The sequence below is a fragment of the Tribolium castaneum genome, chromosome 1, assembly GCF_031307605.1.
Source record: "Tribolium castaneum strain GA2 chromosome 1, icTriCast1.1, whole genome shotgun sequence".
NCBI classification, from domain to species: domain Eukaryota; kingdom Metazoa; phylum Arthropoda; class Insecta; order Coleoptera; family Tenebrionidae; genus Tribolium; species Tribolium castaneum.
In genome coordinates, this window is record NC_087394.1 from 6,891,657 (window position 1) to 6,910,951 (window position 19,295).

Here is a 19,295-nt window from a genome sequence, read left to right on the forward strand (position 1 = left end):
AAATTTTGATCTGACAAAATTCAATGCGTTATACGAATAAATTTCGTGTTTTTAATTGAAGTATCTGCTTTTGAAATTGTTTGTTCTTGAAAAACTCTAACCTGACAAAACATAACTCGTTATACCTATGAAAAAAATCTTATTTTTCTAATTAAACCTGCTAAGCAGATTTTTTTTAATTCATCCTTTAACGTAGCCTAAATCCTGGTCTTAGAAATTATTTATTCTTGAAAAACTCTAATCTGACAAAACAAAACTCATTATATGTATCTACGAAAAAAATTCTACTTTTTTTTTAATTCATTAATTTACTTGTTGTTTCTTATTAAATAAAACTGGCTAAGCACTAAGCAGATTTCTTTGAAATTTCACCCTTTAACGTAGTCTTAAACTCTGGTCTTGGACAAAATTATTTATTTTTGAAAAATTTTGAACTGAGAAAACACAATGCGTTCTACAAATAAATTTCTTGTTTTTTTTTTAAATTTAAACTATGCAGAACTAAGAACGTAGCCTCTACCCTGGTCTCAAAAATTATTTTTGAAAATTTTTTATCGCACAAGATGTATTATACGAATAAACTTTTTGCATTTTATTGAATCAGATTTTCTTACAAACCCATCCTTTAATCTAAACACACCCCTAGTCTTACAAAACAAAACGCGTTATTCGAAAAAAAATTTAAATTTTAATGAACCCTTTAAAAACTGATTTCAGTTTTAATACTAATAAATGCAATAACAAAATAAAAAATTGGAAACAATTTTATTATAACGTAGGAACATTATTATATAAAAAAACAAGTCCGCCATTATCTAACCTTCAAAATAATTAAGAAATATTTAATAATATCTGACACCTCATTCTACAAATACTGAAGTAAAATTAGGGAAAGTAGGCTATAATGTACCACTTATTGTTTTTTTTTCTGAAGAAAGTACTTTATAAAAATTTTTAAAAAATGCGTTGTAGTATGTCTTTGAGACATTATTTAATTTTTTTGTTAATTTTAAGAAACAACTGTAAAAAAATCCTAAATTTAAAGAGTTTTAAATGTAGCACTTGATATGGTAGAGTACAATAACCGTAAAACATGCAGTGTAATTTTTAATCGGCGATGTTTTCTCAAAATGATTTGAAGTTAGAAACGCAGTTGATCCAAATGACATTTATTAGTGTAAGATAAATACTTTTGAATATTAGTAATAATTACTGTAAAATTAGAAATAGTAAGATGTAAGATTAGAAATTTATTAGAAATAATTACTGTCTTCTAACTCTCTCGCTCAATGAGACAATTTAGGAAACCAAGCGTAAACAAATAAAGCAAGTGAGATTACAGGACAAAATGTAATGTTAGAAATAACTTTACATTTAAAAAAAATCCTAAAGTATTTTAACTGATAGATCAATAACATGTAGTGTACGTTATTTAAAATAACACCGTGGAAAACTTTTACGAAAGATCGAAACAAACTTGCTTAATCCATTTTTTTTTTCTTTTATTAATAACGCAAAGAAACCTTTAGCTACAGCTTTGAATTTTATTTCAAATTACTTTCTATCAGTCTTAATTAAAATCGCTAGAGATCAATATAATCACTTAATCTTAACATTTATTTTAGACGAAATTGTTATTCTACAAAAGACAAATATGAAAAACAAACTAAAAAGGAACCATATTCAAATAATTTAAGTGAATATCAATTCTTTCAAAGCCTTTAAACTACTTGGAAGTGTGAAGGAATAACGAAAAAAAATTATAGTGATACATTGCTTATATTATTTCTCTGATAATAATTTATATTTAAATCAGAAATCGAAGAGTGGACGGTCGTTAATAATAGTTTTTTCTATATTTTTCTGGAATAATAGATATTTGTAACAAAATAAAAGAGCACAAGTTAAAGAAATTTGCATTACTTTGGTTGTTTCAAACGAGACTACGTTTGCGAAGGTTGAACAAAACCAGAGCATTCGAAAAGGAAATTCGACACATCTGAAATAAAAATTAAATTAAAAGTTCACATATGATTTATCTACGCACTGTGACAAACATTTGGTAGTCTAAACGTATCCCAGCCAAAACAATGCTCTCATTTTTTGTACAATTTATTAGAAACATTAAAAGAATTTTAATGTTTTCAAGACTCCAATAGTACCAAGGAGCTCCGCCCAAAGTAAAATAAATATTGCTCGTCTAAAATAAAAAGCTAGAAAAATAGTTAAAATATTAATTTGTTTACAGACCACATTTATTAGCTGTTGACCTGTCCAACAAAACAAAATAGTAATACTGATAGTACTTGCGAAAAACAAGAACACTCGTATTTTTAAAATGTTGGTCATGGTGCCCGCAAACTACAACTAATTGTTTAACAAATTTTCAAGTTTTTGCAAAAAAATTACATTTATAATGAACGCGAGACTACTAATAAGGAGCAAAATCCCAAGTAGCAGAAAAAGTGGCATGGCTGTGACTGTAATATTCACTCCCATTTTTACCAACCTACAAATAATTTACTTAAAAATACTAATTACATCATTTTAAGCAACAATACTTCTTTAAATTACTGTGATGTGCGATACAAAGCCGTAAAGATTTTCCGATTTCTTCTTGGTACTGAGTGTCTTGCAAATATTGCCAATGTTTCAAATCATCAGTTTGATACGTTTTAAGCAAATATTCTTCAATGAGGAGGAATTGTAACTGCGCTTCTTGAAATATATAGAAAAAACCGAAACACATTCTAAAGAAATAATAATACAAAAATGGATATCCCACGAAATAAAAATAGTAAGGAATAAACGACCATTCGCCGAAATATTCCTCAAAAACTTGAACACAAATAAGAAGCTCTCTCTGATTTCCAAAATACGGTAGGTTGATACTTAACCCACTCGCAAGAATCAACACAATGCCTAATAGACAGCCATTTATAGTCTGGCATTTTTTCTTGAGTTTTGTTTGAGCATCGTTTCTTATCATATCAAGAGGCCAAGAAATTTTACAATGAAACGCTGCTATTTTAAAAATTTCGTTTCCCAAAGCGCCAGAAAAAACTGCGGCGACAATCAACTAAAAAAAAGAGTTATTACACTGAAGATAACAGTTTTGTTTTAGTCACTAGAAGAGAAAATGTTGTTACAGGGCCATATCTAATTAAAAGGTTGATGTTGAAGTTGTTGGCTATGTAGTATATCTCCAAACAATGTTCAATTGTGTAAAATGTAATAAGCAAAACACTACAAAATTTTGTTGTTTTGTAATTGATGACGTCAATAAAAAGTAGCATTCTTAACACGAGAAAAGGGTCTAAAAATTAATGATTTCTTAATTTAATTATAACTTTGGTCTAGTTGTTACCATCAAAGTTGCCCATCGTGCTATGGCTGAAAATTCTTCACTACACTGAAATTGTGTAAATATCGATAAGTCATTAAAGAACGTCTAAAGAATTTAAGATCATGTTCATTAAGCAGTGATGTATAGAAGACAAATTAAAATTTAACGTGGAACTGACCCTACATTTCATTAGACAATACTATTCCATTTACATTTATTGTTACAGGAAGTTAGGTAAAAAATTAAAAATAAAAACAAAAATCTATTCTGCAAAATTTTCCAAAAACATATAACAATAAATTAATATGACCATGTAATGGACTGTCTGTTGTAGTTCTAAAGCAGAATTTTATACAAAAATTATGGTTAAGCTTAAAAAATATGTAGACTTCTTAAAGCGTTGGTACAAATGATGTAGATCAAAATCAATAAAACAGGTGCAAAAAAAGAGAGTAAAATAAATTTTTAGAACCGGCGCCTCCACCATTATTGTAATGTAACTTTCCTGCCAAAGGTAATTATAAAGTTATCAACCAATTTAACTTAATTCCATTTATTTAATATAAGGCGTGTTCATAAAAGGCGTAACTAACCTAAATTTTTTGTAAGGATAAAACGTGGCAGTGTACTAAGGTAATAATAAAAAAATTTTGCTAGCTTTTACAAATTATGAAATTAACAATTAAATAGTTTTTGTTTCGTCAACTCTTTGGTAATGTAAGTAGTAATGAATAGTGTACCTTTGTAAGGAAGTCCCGAGTCTAATTTTTTTTTACATTTGGACTACAGAAGTGATTACAATGCTCTGAACTCGGAAAGCGCTATTTTTGAGACACTCTGTAATCTGGTTTAAATTTTAATTTTTGTCACTAGAATAATAGTTTGCGATTAGCGAAAAAATGGTTTCAACAACTCATAACTAATAAAAGAACTCACGTGTTATTGCTTTTGTAATTTAAACAATTTTAATTATTAGTAGCCCATTAACACACAAGTTGATTAGGTACAACTTTTTTCGTTGTTCGCAAAGCAGTTTAGAAACAAAAAGTTGTTAATAAATAACTGTTTTTTGCTATTTTTTTTCTACTCCCATAGTAGTAAATAGGCAAGAACGCAATCGTTTGTTGACTAGTAACCAAGGTAATATGAAATTTGAACGTAATATAATAAGAAGGCAAAGCATCAATCAAGTAGCTTAGACAAATTAATTTGACATTTATTAGTTATCATTGTTGAATGCACATGGCGTTACATTGGCGTTATTTTGGTTTAATTATTATTATTATTAATTACTTTATTTATTGTTAAAATGAGTGAAAGTGACTCCACTGAAGAAATTGTTAGAACACCGCCAGTAATTTGGCATCTAGCAGAAAATACAACAGCGGATATTCACCCGGAAAAATCCAAAGAGCGTTACGAAGTTTTTTACGTTTTTTACAGTAAATTCATAAATTTGCGTTTAAAAATAGTGTTTCATCTTTTTCAGAAAATGTATTGTTTGTCTATTTTGGCGAAATAACCTTAGTATTGGATGGTCCTAGAAAAAGTATAGTATACAACTTGAATTGTAAGTCACTTACATACTCGTGGAAATATTTTCCATTCGTACGTAATATGTTACTTACATTTATCGTGATGTAATATACTATATCGATGACCGCAAACCCGTTTAGTAACAAAAAGTTTTTATTAAATAACTATTTTTTACAACTTTTTATAAAATAATGAAGAAATTAATATGTTTTAAGCAAAAGAACAGATTACCAATTGACGCGTCACTCGTAATTTGAAAATTATTTGCTATGACATTGAATGTGAGATTTATGATTTCTTAAATAATTCTTTCACAATTATAAAAAGAACAGAAAGCCATAAAAACATTTTTGTGATATATACTTGTAGTCTTAAAGTTTCTTTTAAGTTTGTTAGTTATTAGGTAAACGGTGTTAAAAATAGAGATAAATAAGAAATTCACTTATATAACCGGCGCCTCCACCATAATGTAACATTTCTTCAGTGGTTAATAAATAAGACATAATATCAACAAAATGTAACCTAATTCCACTCTCATATTAAATACGATCGTAAAATGCATAAAGTGCTGTTTTATTTACCTAAATGCTGTAATATTGATGTTAAGTTGAGGTAATTTCCCGTTACAGGGAATTACAGGATTACCTAGATCATACCATCCTAATAAGTAAATTAAAGAAATACGGCATAAGAGGAATTATGTTAAAGTTGATCACATCTTATCTTAATAATAGGTATCAGCAGGTCACAATAACAAAAAACAGTACTGTATATACATCAAATAAACTTCTAATTAAACAAGGTGTACCTCAAGGTGGTATACTAGGGCCTTTATTTTTCGTAATTTATATAACTGACCTATTAAACATTTTAACAGTCTCAGACAACAATAGTGCAGTTAACTTTGCTGATGACACAAACATATAAATTTGGGGTGAAAATATGACAGATACAATTAAAGAAGCAAAGATATGCATGAATAAGGTAATAAACTGGACTAAAGAAAATAAATTGGTGTTAAATTTTGAAAAAACCTACGGCATTCATTTTGCAATATGTAATCACAAGAATACAGAGAAACCGAATAAAATTGTAATATCATCTAAAGAAATTGAAATAATAGAGAAAATTAATTTTCTGGGAATATGCATTGACCATAAGTTAAGCTGGACTAATCATATAGATAATTTATTAAAAAAATTAAACTCAGTACATTTTACTATACGTGTTTTAAAAAAATACATTAACATTGAACAACTAAGAATAATATACTTCGCAAATTTTCAATCATTACTAAGCTACGGTAGAATATTTTGGGGACAATGTGGAAAGATAGCAAAAGTATTTGTTGCTCAAAAACAAGTCATGAGAACTATGTTTAACTTAAAATATAATGAAACTTGTAGGAACATCTTTAAAAGCAATAACTTTTTGACAGTAACTGGTTTATACATATATAGATTACTTTTATTTTTCTTTAAACAGAATCTACCATTTAATGTCACTAACGACCATAAGTACAACACTTATCCAAGTCACAAACTTACGCTGACGGAAAAAAATTCTCATTATGCAGGAATAAAACTATACAATAGTTTACCTCTGCATCTACATACACCTTGTAATTTAAATTTATTTAAAAAGAAAATATTTGACTACATTTTGGATCTCGATCCATATGAATTCTATAGTAGACAGGTTTTTTGACTTATGTCTTAACATCATTTTTATGTTATTTTGTTACCACATCCTTATAAATTGATAGAAATAAATTATTATTATTATTATTACGAACCTATTAATTAATAATTTCTTCCAAATAAATTTGCAGTGATAATTTAACTAATAACTGCATTTTGTGTGGACTTCAGAACTGTTTCTTTATTAGTTTTATTGTTTTTTTATAACACGTAATAGTCCATATTTTTAAATGAGGCTTTGTTTGCGAAAGTTGAACAACACAACAGCATACGAGAATGAAATTCGACACATCTGAAATAAAAACTAAATTAAAAATCACAAATCGTAATGTGCTAACACGCACGGTAACAAACATTTTGTAGTCTAAACAAATCCCAGCCAAAACAATACTCTCATTTTTCGTACAATTCATTATAAACATCAAGAGAGTTTTAATGTTTTCTAGATTCCAGTAGTACCAAGGAGCTCCACTCAAAGTAAAAAAAATATTGCTTGTCTAAAGTAAAATACTAGAAAAACAGTTACGAGTAATTTGTCTACAGACCACATTTATCAACTGTTGACCTGTCCAGCAAAACAATATAGTAATGCTCATAGTACTTGCGAGAAACAAGAACATTCGTATTTTCAAAATGTTGGTCATAGTGTCCGCAAACTACAACTTTTACTTTAGGAATTTTCAAGTTTTTGCAAACAAGTTACGTTTATAATGTGGGCAAAGCTACTAATGTAAAGAAAAACTCCAAGTAGTAGAAAAATTGGCATAGCTGTGATGGTAAGTTTCACACTCGTTTTCACCAACCTATAAATAATTCACTTAAAAATAGTGATTACATCATTTTAAGCAATACTTCTTTAAATCATTGTGATGTGCGATACAAAGACGTAAGGATTTTCCGATTTCTTCTTGGTACTGAGTGTCTTGCAAATATTTCCAGTGTTTCAAATTACCAATATGATACGTTTCAAACAAATATTCTTCAATGAGGAAATATTGTAATTGCGTCTCTAGAAATATATACACAAAACCGAAACTAAGTCTGAAAAACTGATAATACAGGAATGCAAATCCCACAAAGTAAAAATAGTAGGGAATAAAAGACCATTTGCCAAAATATTTCTCAAAAACTTGAATACATAAGAGAAGCTCTCTCTGATTTCCAAAAAATGGGAGGTAGATAATTAATGTGCTCAAAAGTAGCAACACAATGACGAATAGACAGCCATTAACAACGTAGCATTGTCTCTTGAGTTTTGTTTGGGCATTTTCTCTTATCATATTAAGCGGCCAACAAGTATTACGATGAAACACTACCACTTCGAAAATTTCTTTTCCCAAAGCCACAGGAATAAGTGCTCCGACAGTCATCTCAAAAACGAGTTATTGGACTGAAGATAACGATTTTATTTACTTACAAGTAGAGAAAATGTTGTTACTGGACCATATCTAATTAAAAGGTTTAAGTTGAAGTTGGTGATCATATAATTTATTTCCAAACAATGTTCGAGTGTGTAAATTATAACAAGCAAAACGGTGAAAACATTTGTTATTTTGGAATCCATATTAATATAAAGTAGCATTCTGAGGACGCTAAAAGGATCTAAAAATTAGTTAATTAAAAAATTAGTTAGTATTTCGCTTTAGTGTCACCATCATGTTCGCCCATCATGCTGTGTGATGTAAAATCTCAATACTAAAATTGTAACTGTTTTGTAAGTATTGATAAGTCGTTAAAGAACTTCTAAAGTATTTAAGATTATGATCATTAAACACTCGTCTACAGAAAGCGAATAAAAATTTAATTCTGAATAAAAATAATTCGAAATATGATAAGTTGGTCGTGATTTAAAATCGCTCATTTGATTTATTGGTAACTCAAATTGCTAATTATTCGGTTGGGTTAAAAAACAAACACCGATCACAAGTGTAAAAAAATTAACGACTATTTACCTGTTACCTGTTACCTGTTAATATAAAAAGAATAAAATAGAAAATTTATAACCGGCGCCTCCACCAAAAAGTATTTTTTCTTCAAAGTTTAACAGTAAAATAGCGGTAAATAAATGTAAAGCAAGTCCATTTACTTAATACAACGTGTTCTTAAATCATCTAGTCGTCTGTGAATTTCTCATGTAAAATCAGAAAATGCCGCTTCATATAACTAATGACAGGCATTTAGATAATTAAATAATTTGAATTTCGATAATAAAAGTGTTTTCTTACACAGTGTAACAATTTAGTAGCATTTTAATAAAAGTAAAAAATAAATAAATTTAATTAAATTTCTCAACTGACAGATTTGACAACTATTTTTTTGAATTTTATTTAATTTTTTTTTTAATTTTTTTAAATGTAAACCAATTTCAAAGTTAACTAGATAAGAATCATTTAAACACACATTGTATTAAATATGCACTACATGAGAAGCAACAACAGAAGTCGATCTTCTTTTGTCTGTAAAAATTAAAAGTATACCTGAAAAAATTAAGCAGATATGAATTATTTAAAACATTATTAAATATATCTTTGACTCCACGAGTTAAAATTTTAAATTAAACTATTTAAATAAATTTACAAAAGCAATAAATCACCACGTAAAATAAATAAATTTAAAGGCAGTCGATGTACTGTACAGTAAATCGACCTGAAGATGTCGTCTCCATAAGACGAACTCTTGCTATTAACGAAGATATTAAAAAAAAAGGTGAAAAAGAAATAATATAATTTTCTTTATAAAATCTAAAGGCCAATTTCATAAACGAATTTAAAGGAGGATTAAATTAAGTTTTTTATAATATGCTGGTTACTACGGCTTTGTTGACAAACACATTCTAAACAACAACAACATTTAATTTAATGCTTCTTTAAATTCGAATATTAAACTGGCCCTTAATTATTTAAAAAATAATAATTCGTTATTAAAAATATTTATTTTGGTAACAAATTAAACAAAACATTTGTTACGGCAATTATGAAATAAACATCAAATGCATTTACAAATGAAGGTTACTTATCTAAACATTTTTCAAATGAACTCACATCAACAACTGTGATTTATCAATCACATTATTGAATTTGAGCAAAATAAATGTATTTCTGGTTGAGAATTTATTCAAATGTAATATGTGACGTCGTATTAGATAGAAATTGATAAAACTGATAAAAATCTTGATCAAAAATGTTGTTAAACTCAGTTTTTTGCGAAATTTTGCTAAAGAAGACCAAGGAAGCACCAAGTTAAGTTTAGCACCATTTTTTTAACAACAATAAATTTTGGCCAAAAATAATGTTATTTCTGTTTTTCTTGAGCATTTAAACATGCTTTAGATGTTAAATATTAGTTTTTTCCCGACATTTTGCAAGAAGAATGCAAAAAAATCATCATTCTAATCCAAAATTATTTATTTTTGCCTTTTTTTCAGCACGTTTTTCAGCCACAAACGCAATTATTTCGTAAAATTTTAATAAAAACAAAGCCAAAAGTCACTCAATTATATTAAAATTATTGTTATTTTAGTCTTCTTCGAGGCTGATTGAGGTACAAACTCAGTTTTTTTTGAAAAATTTACCTAAAATTGCATTAACAATCTCAAAATTAGATTAAAATTAATGTAATCGAGATTGATTTATTTTGCAAGAACTTGTATCTAAAAATCACAAAATAAATGAAAATTGATGCTAGTTTCTATCGATTTAGCTAACTTTTTAAGAAAAAATTCGTCAAAATAAACCAAAATACCACAGCATTTAGTTGAAAATTATGTTCTGTTTTTAAGTTAAAATTTTAAGTTTGGAGATGGCACTAAAACAAACCAAAAATCACGAAGTTTTTTGTGTTTTCAACGTTTTTCACACAGTAACACAAATATTCGCAAAACTTAATTCAAAAATATGATGAAAAAATTGTAATTTTTGCTTTTTTCGAGTGGTAAAATTTGATCTAGAATGATATTAATTTAAACTTATTTTAGTTAAGTTAATTTTTTTTAACGAATCATCTCCGCAAGTTTCCTAATTTTTGTAGAAAAAAAAATTTATTCAAAAGGATTTCGACTTCAAACAATAATGAACTTGTATTTAAAAATCATTTAAATCATTTAATCATTTAAAAATTTTATTCAAAATTAGGATGTAATTAGAAAATTGTAATTTTTGTTTTTTTTCTTTAATTTCAAAGAGCGGTTGAAAAACACTAGATTTGATCGAGAATGATGTTGATTTTATCTAATTTTACTCAGCTTAGTTCGTTATTGAACATGAAACTTATTTATTTTGGAAAATCTTGTGAAAACAGGTTTCGAAGTCACAGTAGAAAAATGTTAAAATTGTGGCAAAAAATTAGTTGTTCTTTCTTTTTTAAACTTTCAAACACCCTTTTGAGTTTCTTACCTAATACAAATCGAGCAAAGATTCTCAAGAATAAGCAAAAAAATTGTCGAAGAACTTAATAAATTTTCATTTTTGTTCAATAATTCGAAATGGTATTCTGAATAAACTGAAATAAAAATGACTTAATATTTCCATATACTAGCATTGCAGATCATTTAACAATAACTTTAATTTCGTTTTTAAGCTAACTAGTTTTATTGTAAAATAATAGCAAAAATGGAATCAAATCTCTATATTTGTCTTAAAATGTAGCAAGATTTTTTCGAACGTTTATGGAATAGTTCAAGCTATATTACGATCAATGAAAATTCTTATTAACGTAACTAAACTCGCGCCGTTTTAGATAATGAATAAATAAGTGTTTCGCCGTTAATTCATTCAACACTTCGCAACTAAAAATATCAATACCTACTTGTAGACGATTTTTTTTTAACCAATGACGATTAAAGCGTGCCAATTTGGTTGGAAACACCTTGTCATCACATCATAAATCTGGGCAATTAAATTTGGCTCCACCGTAATAAACATTGTCATATTAATTTTCAAAATTTTTCAAAAATCAACGGTATAATTAGATAGTAAACCCCGTAATTTATGTCATGTTCTCGCGAATTTAACAGCCGTTTGCAGTCATATTTCACAAATAACGACAACAACAAAGTGATGCTAAGTCAAAAATAATACGTCTAGAGTATGAAGGACTATAACTTAGGAGGCGAAACGAGATAAAAAGTCGCAGGATTTTCTGAACCCAAAAAAAATAGTACGGCAGAGTAAAATGAGGGCGCTTCTAGCGTTATACCGTCTCAGTGTCAAATCGTTTTAAATTAATTGAAATTCAAGCAGTTCACTAATTACTTGGAAAAAAATGCAGAAATGTTGAGCTTTGCATTCTAAACAGACTCAGAAAAACTGAGGACTCAAATTTTCATGAGAAATATGAGAAAAAAATTATTTAAAATTTAAAATTTGCGCTCTTTTCCGTATTTTTTAAAACGCTGCGAATACGGTTAAAGATACAAGAAAAATGTTCGGAAGAAAGTTGTAGAGAATTAAATTTTCTTTAAAAAAGTCAGCGAGACCATATCTTTATCTTCAACGGTTTAGGCTTTGAAGACGTTTAAATATGCTCAAGCGACGGATTTCCTTCTTTTTGCCGGTGGTCAAGTGAATTTATACCTAAACCGTTGAAGATAGAAATATGGTGTCGCGGACTTTTTTGTAGCAAATTTAATTCTCTACAACGTAGTTCCTTACACTTTTTTGTATCTTCAACCGTATTTGCAGCGTTTTAATAAAAAGGCAACGGTGCTCAAAAAATTATCGCTTAGAATTATCAATTTGCGTTCCATCTTCTATTTTTGCAAACGTAGCGATTACGGTTGAAGATACAAAAAATTGAAAGAAACAAGGTTGTAGAGAATTAAATTTTCTACAAAAAAGTCCGCGACACGATATGTCTATCTTCAACGGTTTAGGTATAAATTAATTTTCCAATATTTGACCACTGGCAAAATGAAGGAAATCCATCACTTCAGCGTCTTTGAATGATTTTGGAGCCTAAATGGTTGAAGATACAGATATGGTCTCGCGGACTTTTTTAAAGGAAATTTAATTCTCTACAACTTTCCTCTTGACATTTTTCTTGTATCTGTAACCGTATTCGCAGCGTTTTGAAAAATATGGGGCAGAGTGCAAATCGGTAAAACTTTGAAATTTTTTTAATTATAGTTTAAGATATAATTTTTGCACTATTTTTATCTCCTATTATTGAGAATTTGATGCTCTATCTGCCTGTATTTTTTTTATTCGCCTTGTCCTAACCGTTATTTAATTACAACTATTTTTATAAATTTATTGCCCTGAAAACTTAATGGTAATGCAACAACTGCGCCTCTGGCGACATTAATGGAACTATCGAGGACGGGGACGTTTTATTTGTACGTCTTTTCATATCCTGAGTTTTACATATCCGTAGTCTAGAGTAAAAATTTACTTTTGAATTTAGTTGTGACAATAACTTTTTATTAATTGTGAAATAAAAACACGTGTTAAATAAAAGTAGTCTTTAATTAATCTCCTTGTTTCGGTACTATTGCAAATATTTATAACAAATAAATTTCAGTGTCTTTTAAACAAGAATCGACGAATATCTTCTGGTGATGTAGTTCTTTGAATGATGAATTTGGAACGATCCACTAATCTTCGTTTGAGTCACAAGCTTCGTATCTTCAACTAAATTCCTAAACCTTTCGATCTTATTAATTTTACTGTTGTACGTTCGAAGTGCCCTTTCTGCCCATGTTTGCGGATGTGGAATATCTCTACGTAACCCTTTCTGTCTCTTGTCCAAATAATCAATCACATCGTCGTAATAATTGTGTCTGTAGTCGTACAAGTATTTGTATTGCAGAAATTTCGGCCTGAAATAAATAAAGAACAGGTGATCTCACAAACTTCCTAGTCTCATTCCAAGATTTAAATTTTAAATAAATTTCGTTATTTATAAAAATAAAGTGTTCAAGGGCTCGAAAGTCTGTCTATTGTTTGGCGTATTAATAGCTCCACTTGGGAAGGCAACCAAATGTAATTTTGGTAGTTGTTCCTAAATGAAGTATTTTAAACTCTGCAGTATTACGAAATTTTTACTCATTTTCTGGTGGAATTGGAAGGTTGTATTTTTTGAGTTAATTATTCGTGTCATGCACGATAAATAAATTCAACGTGTCACAAAAACACAGGCTGCCAAACACAAAATTAGTTTTTAAGTGTGCAATTATTACTAAAGGTTTTTAACCACATTGCTAAGTAATACCTTAGAGAAAACAAGCTTTTTTGAAGTTATTTTTAAAACTACGTAAACTTCATAGCCAAACGATACTAAAATGAACATGTTTCTTACTGTTTTATTAATTACAATTTACAAACTAATTTTTTTAATATAGTAATAGTGAGTACTGAGGAGTGACCAATTCTATATTATTTTACACAAAAATTACAGTGTGAATAAATATTTGCTTTTTCTAATAATTCCTAAAGATTTCCAAGTATTGGGAAATTTTGTTTTAAAAAGCGATTTAAACGAGGAGTTTGAATTTTCTTAGCGTAACTTAAGGAAAATAAACTAAAAATTTTTCTTATAATTTATAATGAATGGAAATTAATAATTTGACTGCAATTAAATATTTACTAAACTGGACTTCACTTTAGTGCGAATGTGAATTAACTTAAATTTTAAACACAATTTTAAAAAGTCATGGTTTTGAATTATAATTATGACAAATAATATTATTACGCTTATTACCATGATTTTTAACTAATAAAGTAATAAATTTGTGAGTAATAAACAAGAAAATAGATAAAGCAAAATTAGTATAAATTTGTGAGAACCAATTGAAAATAGGAATAAACGTGCAATGTCCCACTCAAAAAAATAATATCGTTCTTCTTAAGTTAACGAACACAATTTTATAGATTTTTATAATTTATGTATTACTTAAAAATGTCTCATTTCTTCAAGAAAGTCAAAGGTATCGTATTTTCAATAACCAAAAATTGTGCGTTATATAAAATAAAGGAACAACAAAAAATATAGAGAGATTTAGAACATCGTTCCTTATCCTATTTTATTTCTTCAACCCTATTCGAAATATTTTGAAAAATATGTAGTTTTTTTCCATGAAAACTGTAGCATTTTTTTCCAAACAGATGTTAATGAGATTGAACTTGACATTAGTTTCGAGTCAAGACAAGTTTTTTTTTTAATAATATTAGTTATTTACATTATAAAAACGAATATTTTTGTACGTACTCAACAACTCAACAGATAATTCATGTTAATAATAATATAAAGAAACAGTGCAATCAAAAAGTAATAAAAAACCTACAACATTATTATTTAAACATCACTTATACTTTTCTGTCTACCTACAAGTGTGTTTTTTGATAAAAATAGATCAAGAACAAACGATAGGTATATTCTATGAAAAATGTAACTCTTTTTGTCTTACTATAGTTATCATAGAGCTTACCCTCTTAGATTTTTTAAAGAACACCTATTCCAGACAAAAAAAATAGTATATTATTACACGAGCAAGTAAAGAAGGTTTTTATCCACAAAAATGAAGTTTGCTGCACGAGCCGAAGGCGAGTGCATGTAATCATTTGAGTGGATAAAAACCTTTACTTGCGAGTATAATACTATACTTTATCTACGATCAAATAACCAAAAAAAAAAAATATTTTAAAAACCTTTCATAAACACACTCATATTTGTGCCGCGATTTTTGTGGTAGAAGATTTTCTATTGCACTCGTTGCGATATTGCGAATGTCAGGTGGCGTGCAGGTCATTTCATTCTCTTCTTCCAACATTTTAAATAACTTTCTGTCACAAAAAACTGCTTGAACAATCACAGATTTCACTACTAGTTCCGACTAAATAATTAGCTGTTTGTTTTTGTTGTCAGCTGATTTGGCTTGTTTGGTTATATTGCTGCGGTTACGGCACACAATTGCCAACATAAAAGTGGTGGAAAAGATAAAATTCCAATATTTTCAATTTTGATTGGTCCCAATCCCAATGGATAAAAAATTCTGTCAATTTTACCCATGGGTGAAAACCAATCAGAGACTTCTTTTAATTTGTCGATGGATAAAATGAAAATTTACAGTGGAACTTTCGCAACAGTAATGGTTATATTATTTGATGATCGTAGATAAAATGTTTTAATTAGAATCCAAAGTATTACTTGGTGTATAAACTTTATCTTAAATGCCAAGGGAATTTGTTAATGTGTTAATTTCACTTAAAGAATTAAAAATATGAAAATCAAAATGTTTAGCTTTTTCAGCGATAAAATATATCGTAAACACCTTAAATTTGATAAAAATTAATTAAATTCGTTTTGCTGTAATAGTTTTTTATTATTACGATAGTAACTACAGCTTTGACATTTTATTCAAGACTAAAATTAAACATTCTTAGTTCAACTTTTATTGTAATTATTATTTTTAAAATGGCTGAACATCCGGGACTACGAAAAATTGACTCCAACTTAAAACTTAAAATTTTTAATGGTTACTACCCATTATTTATTGCATTTTCAAATTTGCCTCAAACTGAGTAACACGTATTTAGTTGTTGGTAATAATATGACTAGAGTTCGGATTTTTTAGCATAAAAATTATGGAAATAAGCGCTAAAATAAGGTCAAAAGTTAAGTGAAATATGAATAAAAAAAATCTCAAAAACTGGAAACTATGCTATAAACTTTTTTCAAAAAAGAAATGTCTAATGTTTAACAAAAACAAACCTTTATGAAAAAAAATTAATTAGTACATCAAGTAACTTAAAGTAATCAAAAGTACATTTTTTCGAAAATATATTAACTTTTCAAGTTAGTTAAAACATTTTAATGGCACCTTATTGCGGTAATGTTTTTTTTTGGTATAAGATTTTGCACTAAAAATAACTTCTTATTCAAAAATATTGCTTTTAAACCAGTGCTTTTTAAAATTAAATTATTAAACTTGCGTTCCAAGCTCATTACTAAGATTTTCGGAACTTGGCCAAATTTCATTCGTCAAATTTTTCACCACGACGTTTCAAAATGACGAAAGTTAATTCATTCGAAAAACTATAAATTTTTAAAACTTTTATCAGCTGCTTCAAAACTATAAAAACGCCAATATTAATAATAATTAATATTAAATTAATATTTAATAATATTAAAGCCAAAAAGACTTCACAAACTTGAAAATTACCAAAATTAGCAAAAAAAATCAGCAGATAAGCATATAAACAAAATTTTCTTGTCGACAAAAAATTTAAAATTTTTAAAAATTTAAATTTAAACAAAAAAATTTAAAAAATATAAAAACTTTTAATTTTTTTGTCGACAAATAAAGGATTTGCAAAGTACTAGGAATTCGAACTCTACTTATTTATGTCAATTTTTTGGCGTAATGTTTATGCAAGGGGTCAGTAAAAATGTCACAGCCCTGGAAATCGCTGCGATAAATGAATAATTTTTCTGCATTTGATAATCGAATTTTCGAAGAATTTTTTTAAAATTGCTAAAGTTTGTACTTAACTTAAGTACTTAGTACTTAATTTCTTTCACTGAAACTATAAATTGTATTAGCTATTAATTTTTTGAAGTGCATGAATAAGTTATGACTAACAGTTTTGAGAGAAAATGCGATGTCGGCGTTTTTATAGTTTTGAAACAGTTATTAGATAATATTAAAGCCAAAAAGACTTCACAAACTTGAAAATTATCAAAATTAGCAAGAAAAATCAGCAGATAAGCAAAAAAATTTAAAGTTTTTAAAGTTTTAATTTAAAGTTTTTAAATTTTTTAAATTTAAAAACTTATTTTTTTTAAATTTTAAACTTAATTTTTTTGTCGACAAATAACGGATTAGCAAAGTACTAGGAATTCGAACTCTACTTATTTATGAATTTTTTTAAAGTTGCTAAAGTTCATCAAGTCTAAAAGTTTAAGGGTAGGACGTACTATTTAAAAGACCATAACTTATTAATATTATTTCTTAAATGGAATATTCCTATTTTCTCAAGGACAAGAGAAGAAATTAAGCCCGAAAAAAATTCTTCTATACTTAGTTTTGGCAGTTTTAATACTTTACAAAGGTCAATTTACAGCTGGAAAACTTCATATAATATTTTTGCAAAAAATATAGTAGCTATAGACTAGAAAAAAACAAATACGGTTTAAGTGCTCATTATCTCCGGAACGCTTTCAGATACCAATTTCAATTTTTGCTTTCTTGGAGTCAAGGCATTGAAAATTATTCCTACCAAGTTTCAAATAATGTGAATTTTTAAATAACTCGAAAAAATTAATGACACAATCCGGTTTTTTCTCCTGATTTTCTCACAAAGTTTCTTGAACGCAAAATTAATTACAAAACAGAACGTGCGATTACATAATCCCATTGTCCTCCAGTTTAAAATAGTGTCAAACGATCCCTACCTTATCCAGTGTTTAAATAGCAAGAGTTTATCGGGATCCAAATACTCCTCTTCTGCGACTTCCCTCTTATCCCCCTCGGCGGCCTCTGGTGGCGCTTCCCCTTCGGCAGCTGGAGCCTCACCTCCTGCAGCCGCAGCGGCCTCAGCAGGCGCCGCTTCCGCAGCAGCTGGCGTATCATCACCAGCATCCGCAAACCAATCTCCCCCTTCGTCATCCATCCCAAAGATCTAAAATTCGCAAAATGAAACTCGGAATAATCACCACCACACAACTCACTACCAACTTTCCGAAATGGAGATCGTTAAAAGAGCTTTTGGTGATCTAACACATCGAGAGTTTTAAACGGACGGTAATCCTCCCCGCCTAATTATGCGTTGCCAATCACACTGGCTATCCTTTATTTATCCCTACTAGAGCCACCTTAACCCTGCTGACCCCAGTAAAACACACGGGACTGCGTTAATAATGCCAGTGGGTATTTATATTGCATATTTGAGTCACTGTATTATTGCTGGGACTATTTTAATGTTTTACTCATTCAACGCTTCATTTCGGGAAAGATATTTGCTGGTGAGAGAGCAGGAACGGAAGGAGAACAAGTGTTGTACAACCTCAATTCCTCGCTTAATGTCAATAAAGCAATCAATCTCGGACATTGGCAGTTCGGAGAGGTTTTGGCAGGTGTACTATTTGTGTCGCAGTCTTACATACATAAATAGAGTCGAAATGAGATTGGGGACTGGAAACAATGTGAGTTTTTGCGTCAGGACACAAATCAAACGTTTTAATTAATTCTGGACCAAGAAATAATACAATGCGTAAATTTAGTGTCGGCGGATTTCCAAAAACCTTACAATACATTGGAATGTTTGCACATTTTTCATACGAAGGTCGTCTAATTAATTGGGGAATTTTATAGTAAGAGCAATCCCAGACTAATAATTTCTGCGTAAACGGATGTGCACTTCTTGTAGATAAATTAATTCGTTAAACAACAACTGTTGGCAACTGTTCAATTTTTTTACCGCAAAATAAGCTGTTGTGACATAATGATATAATTCGCCAAGCGTGTAATCTTTTTATTCTTTCCTCTTCCTTGTGTGAAGAAATACAACAAAATCTGAAACGTAAAAATTTTGGCAAAAATTTAATGTCTATTTTTTGTCCACGGTGTTTCCACAAGTCGTCTAATGAGAAGAAAAGAAAGAAGTAAAACAAAACTCAATTATCTAACAGTTTTTCGCCGTTTATTTTGTTGACTTAGTAAACAGTCTTAGAATTTTACAAATTTTCATTTATGTGTTATGTCATAATACTATAACAAT

At 28.7% G+C, this 19,295-nt stretch overlaps 1 protein-coding gene across 3 annotated transcripts; it reads right to left on the bottom strand.

Moving 5' to 3' along the window:
* Positions 1-13,024: 13,024 nt before the first annotated feature.
* Positions 13,025-18,409, bottom strand: fln (flightin). Of its 3 annotated transcripts, none has more exons than XM_964200.5 (3): positions 18,250-18,409; positions 17,971-18,197; positions 13,025-13,396 (listed from the first exon to the last, which is right to left on the bottom strand). In XM_964200.5, exons 2-3 carry the CDS (start codon positions 18,186-18,188, stop codon positions 13,105-13,107), a joined length of 510 nt encoding a protein of 169 aa, XP_969293.1. In that variant the 5' UTR covers positions 18,189-18,197; positions 18,250-18,409; the 3' UTR covers positions 13,025-13,104. The 3 variants fall into 3 exon arrangements, with proteins under 3 accessions (XP_969293.1, XP_008199784.1, XP_008199783.1); XM_008201562.3 differs by having other exon boundaries at positions 18,254-18,408; XM_008201561.3 differs by having other exon boundaries at positions 18,247-18,406.
* Between the last annotated feature and the right edge of the window lie 886 nt (positions 18,410-19,295).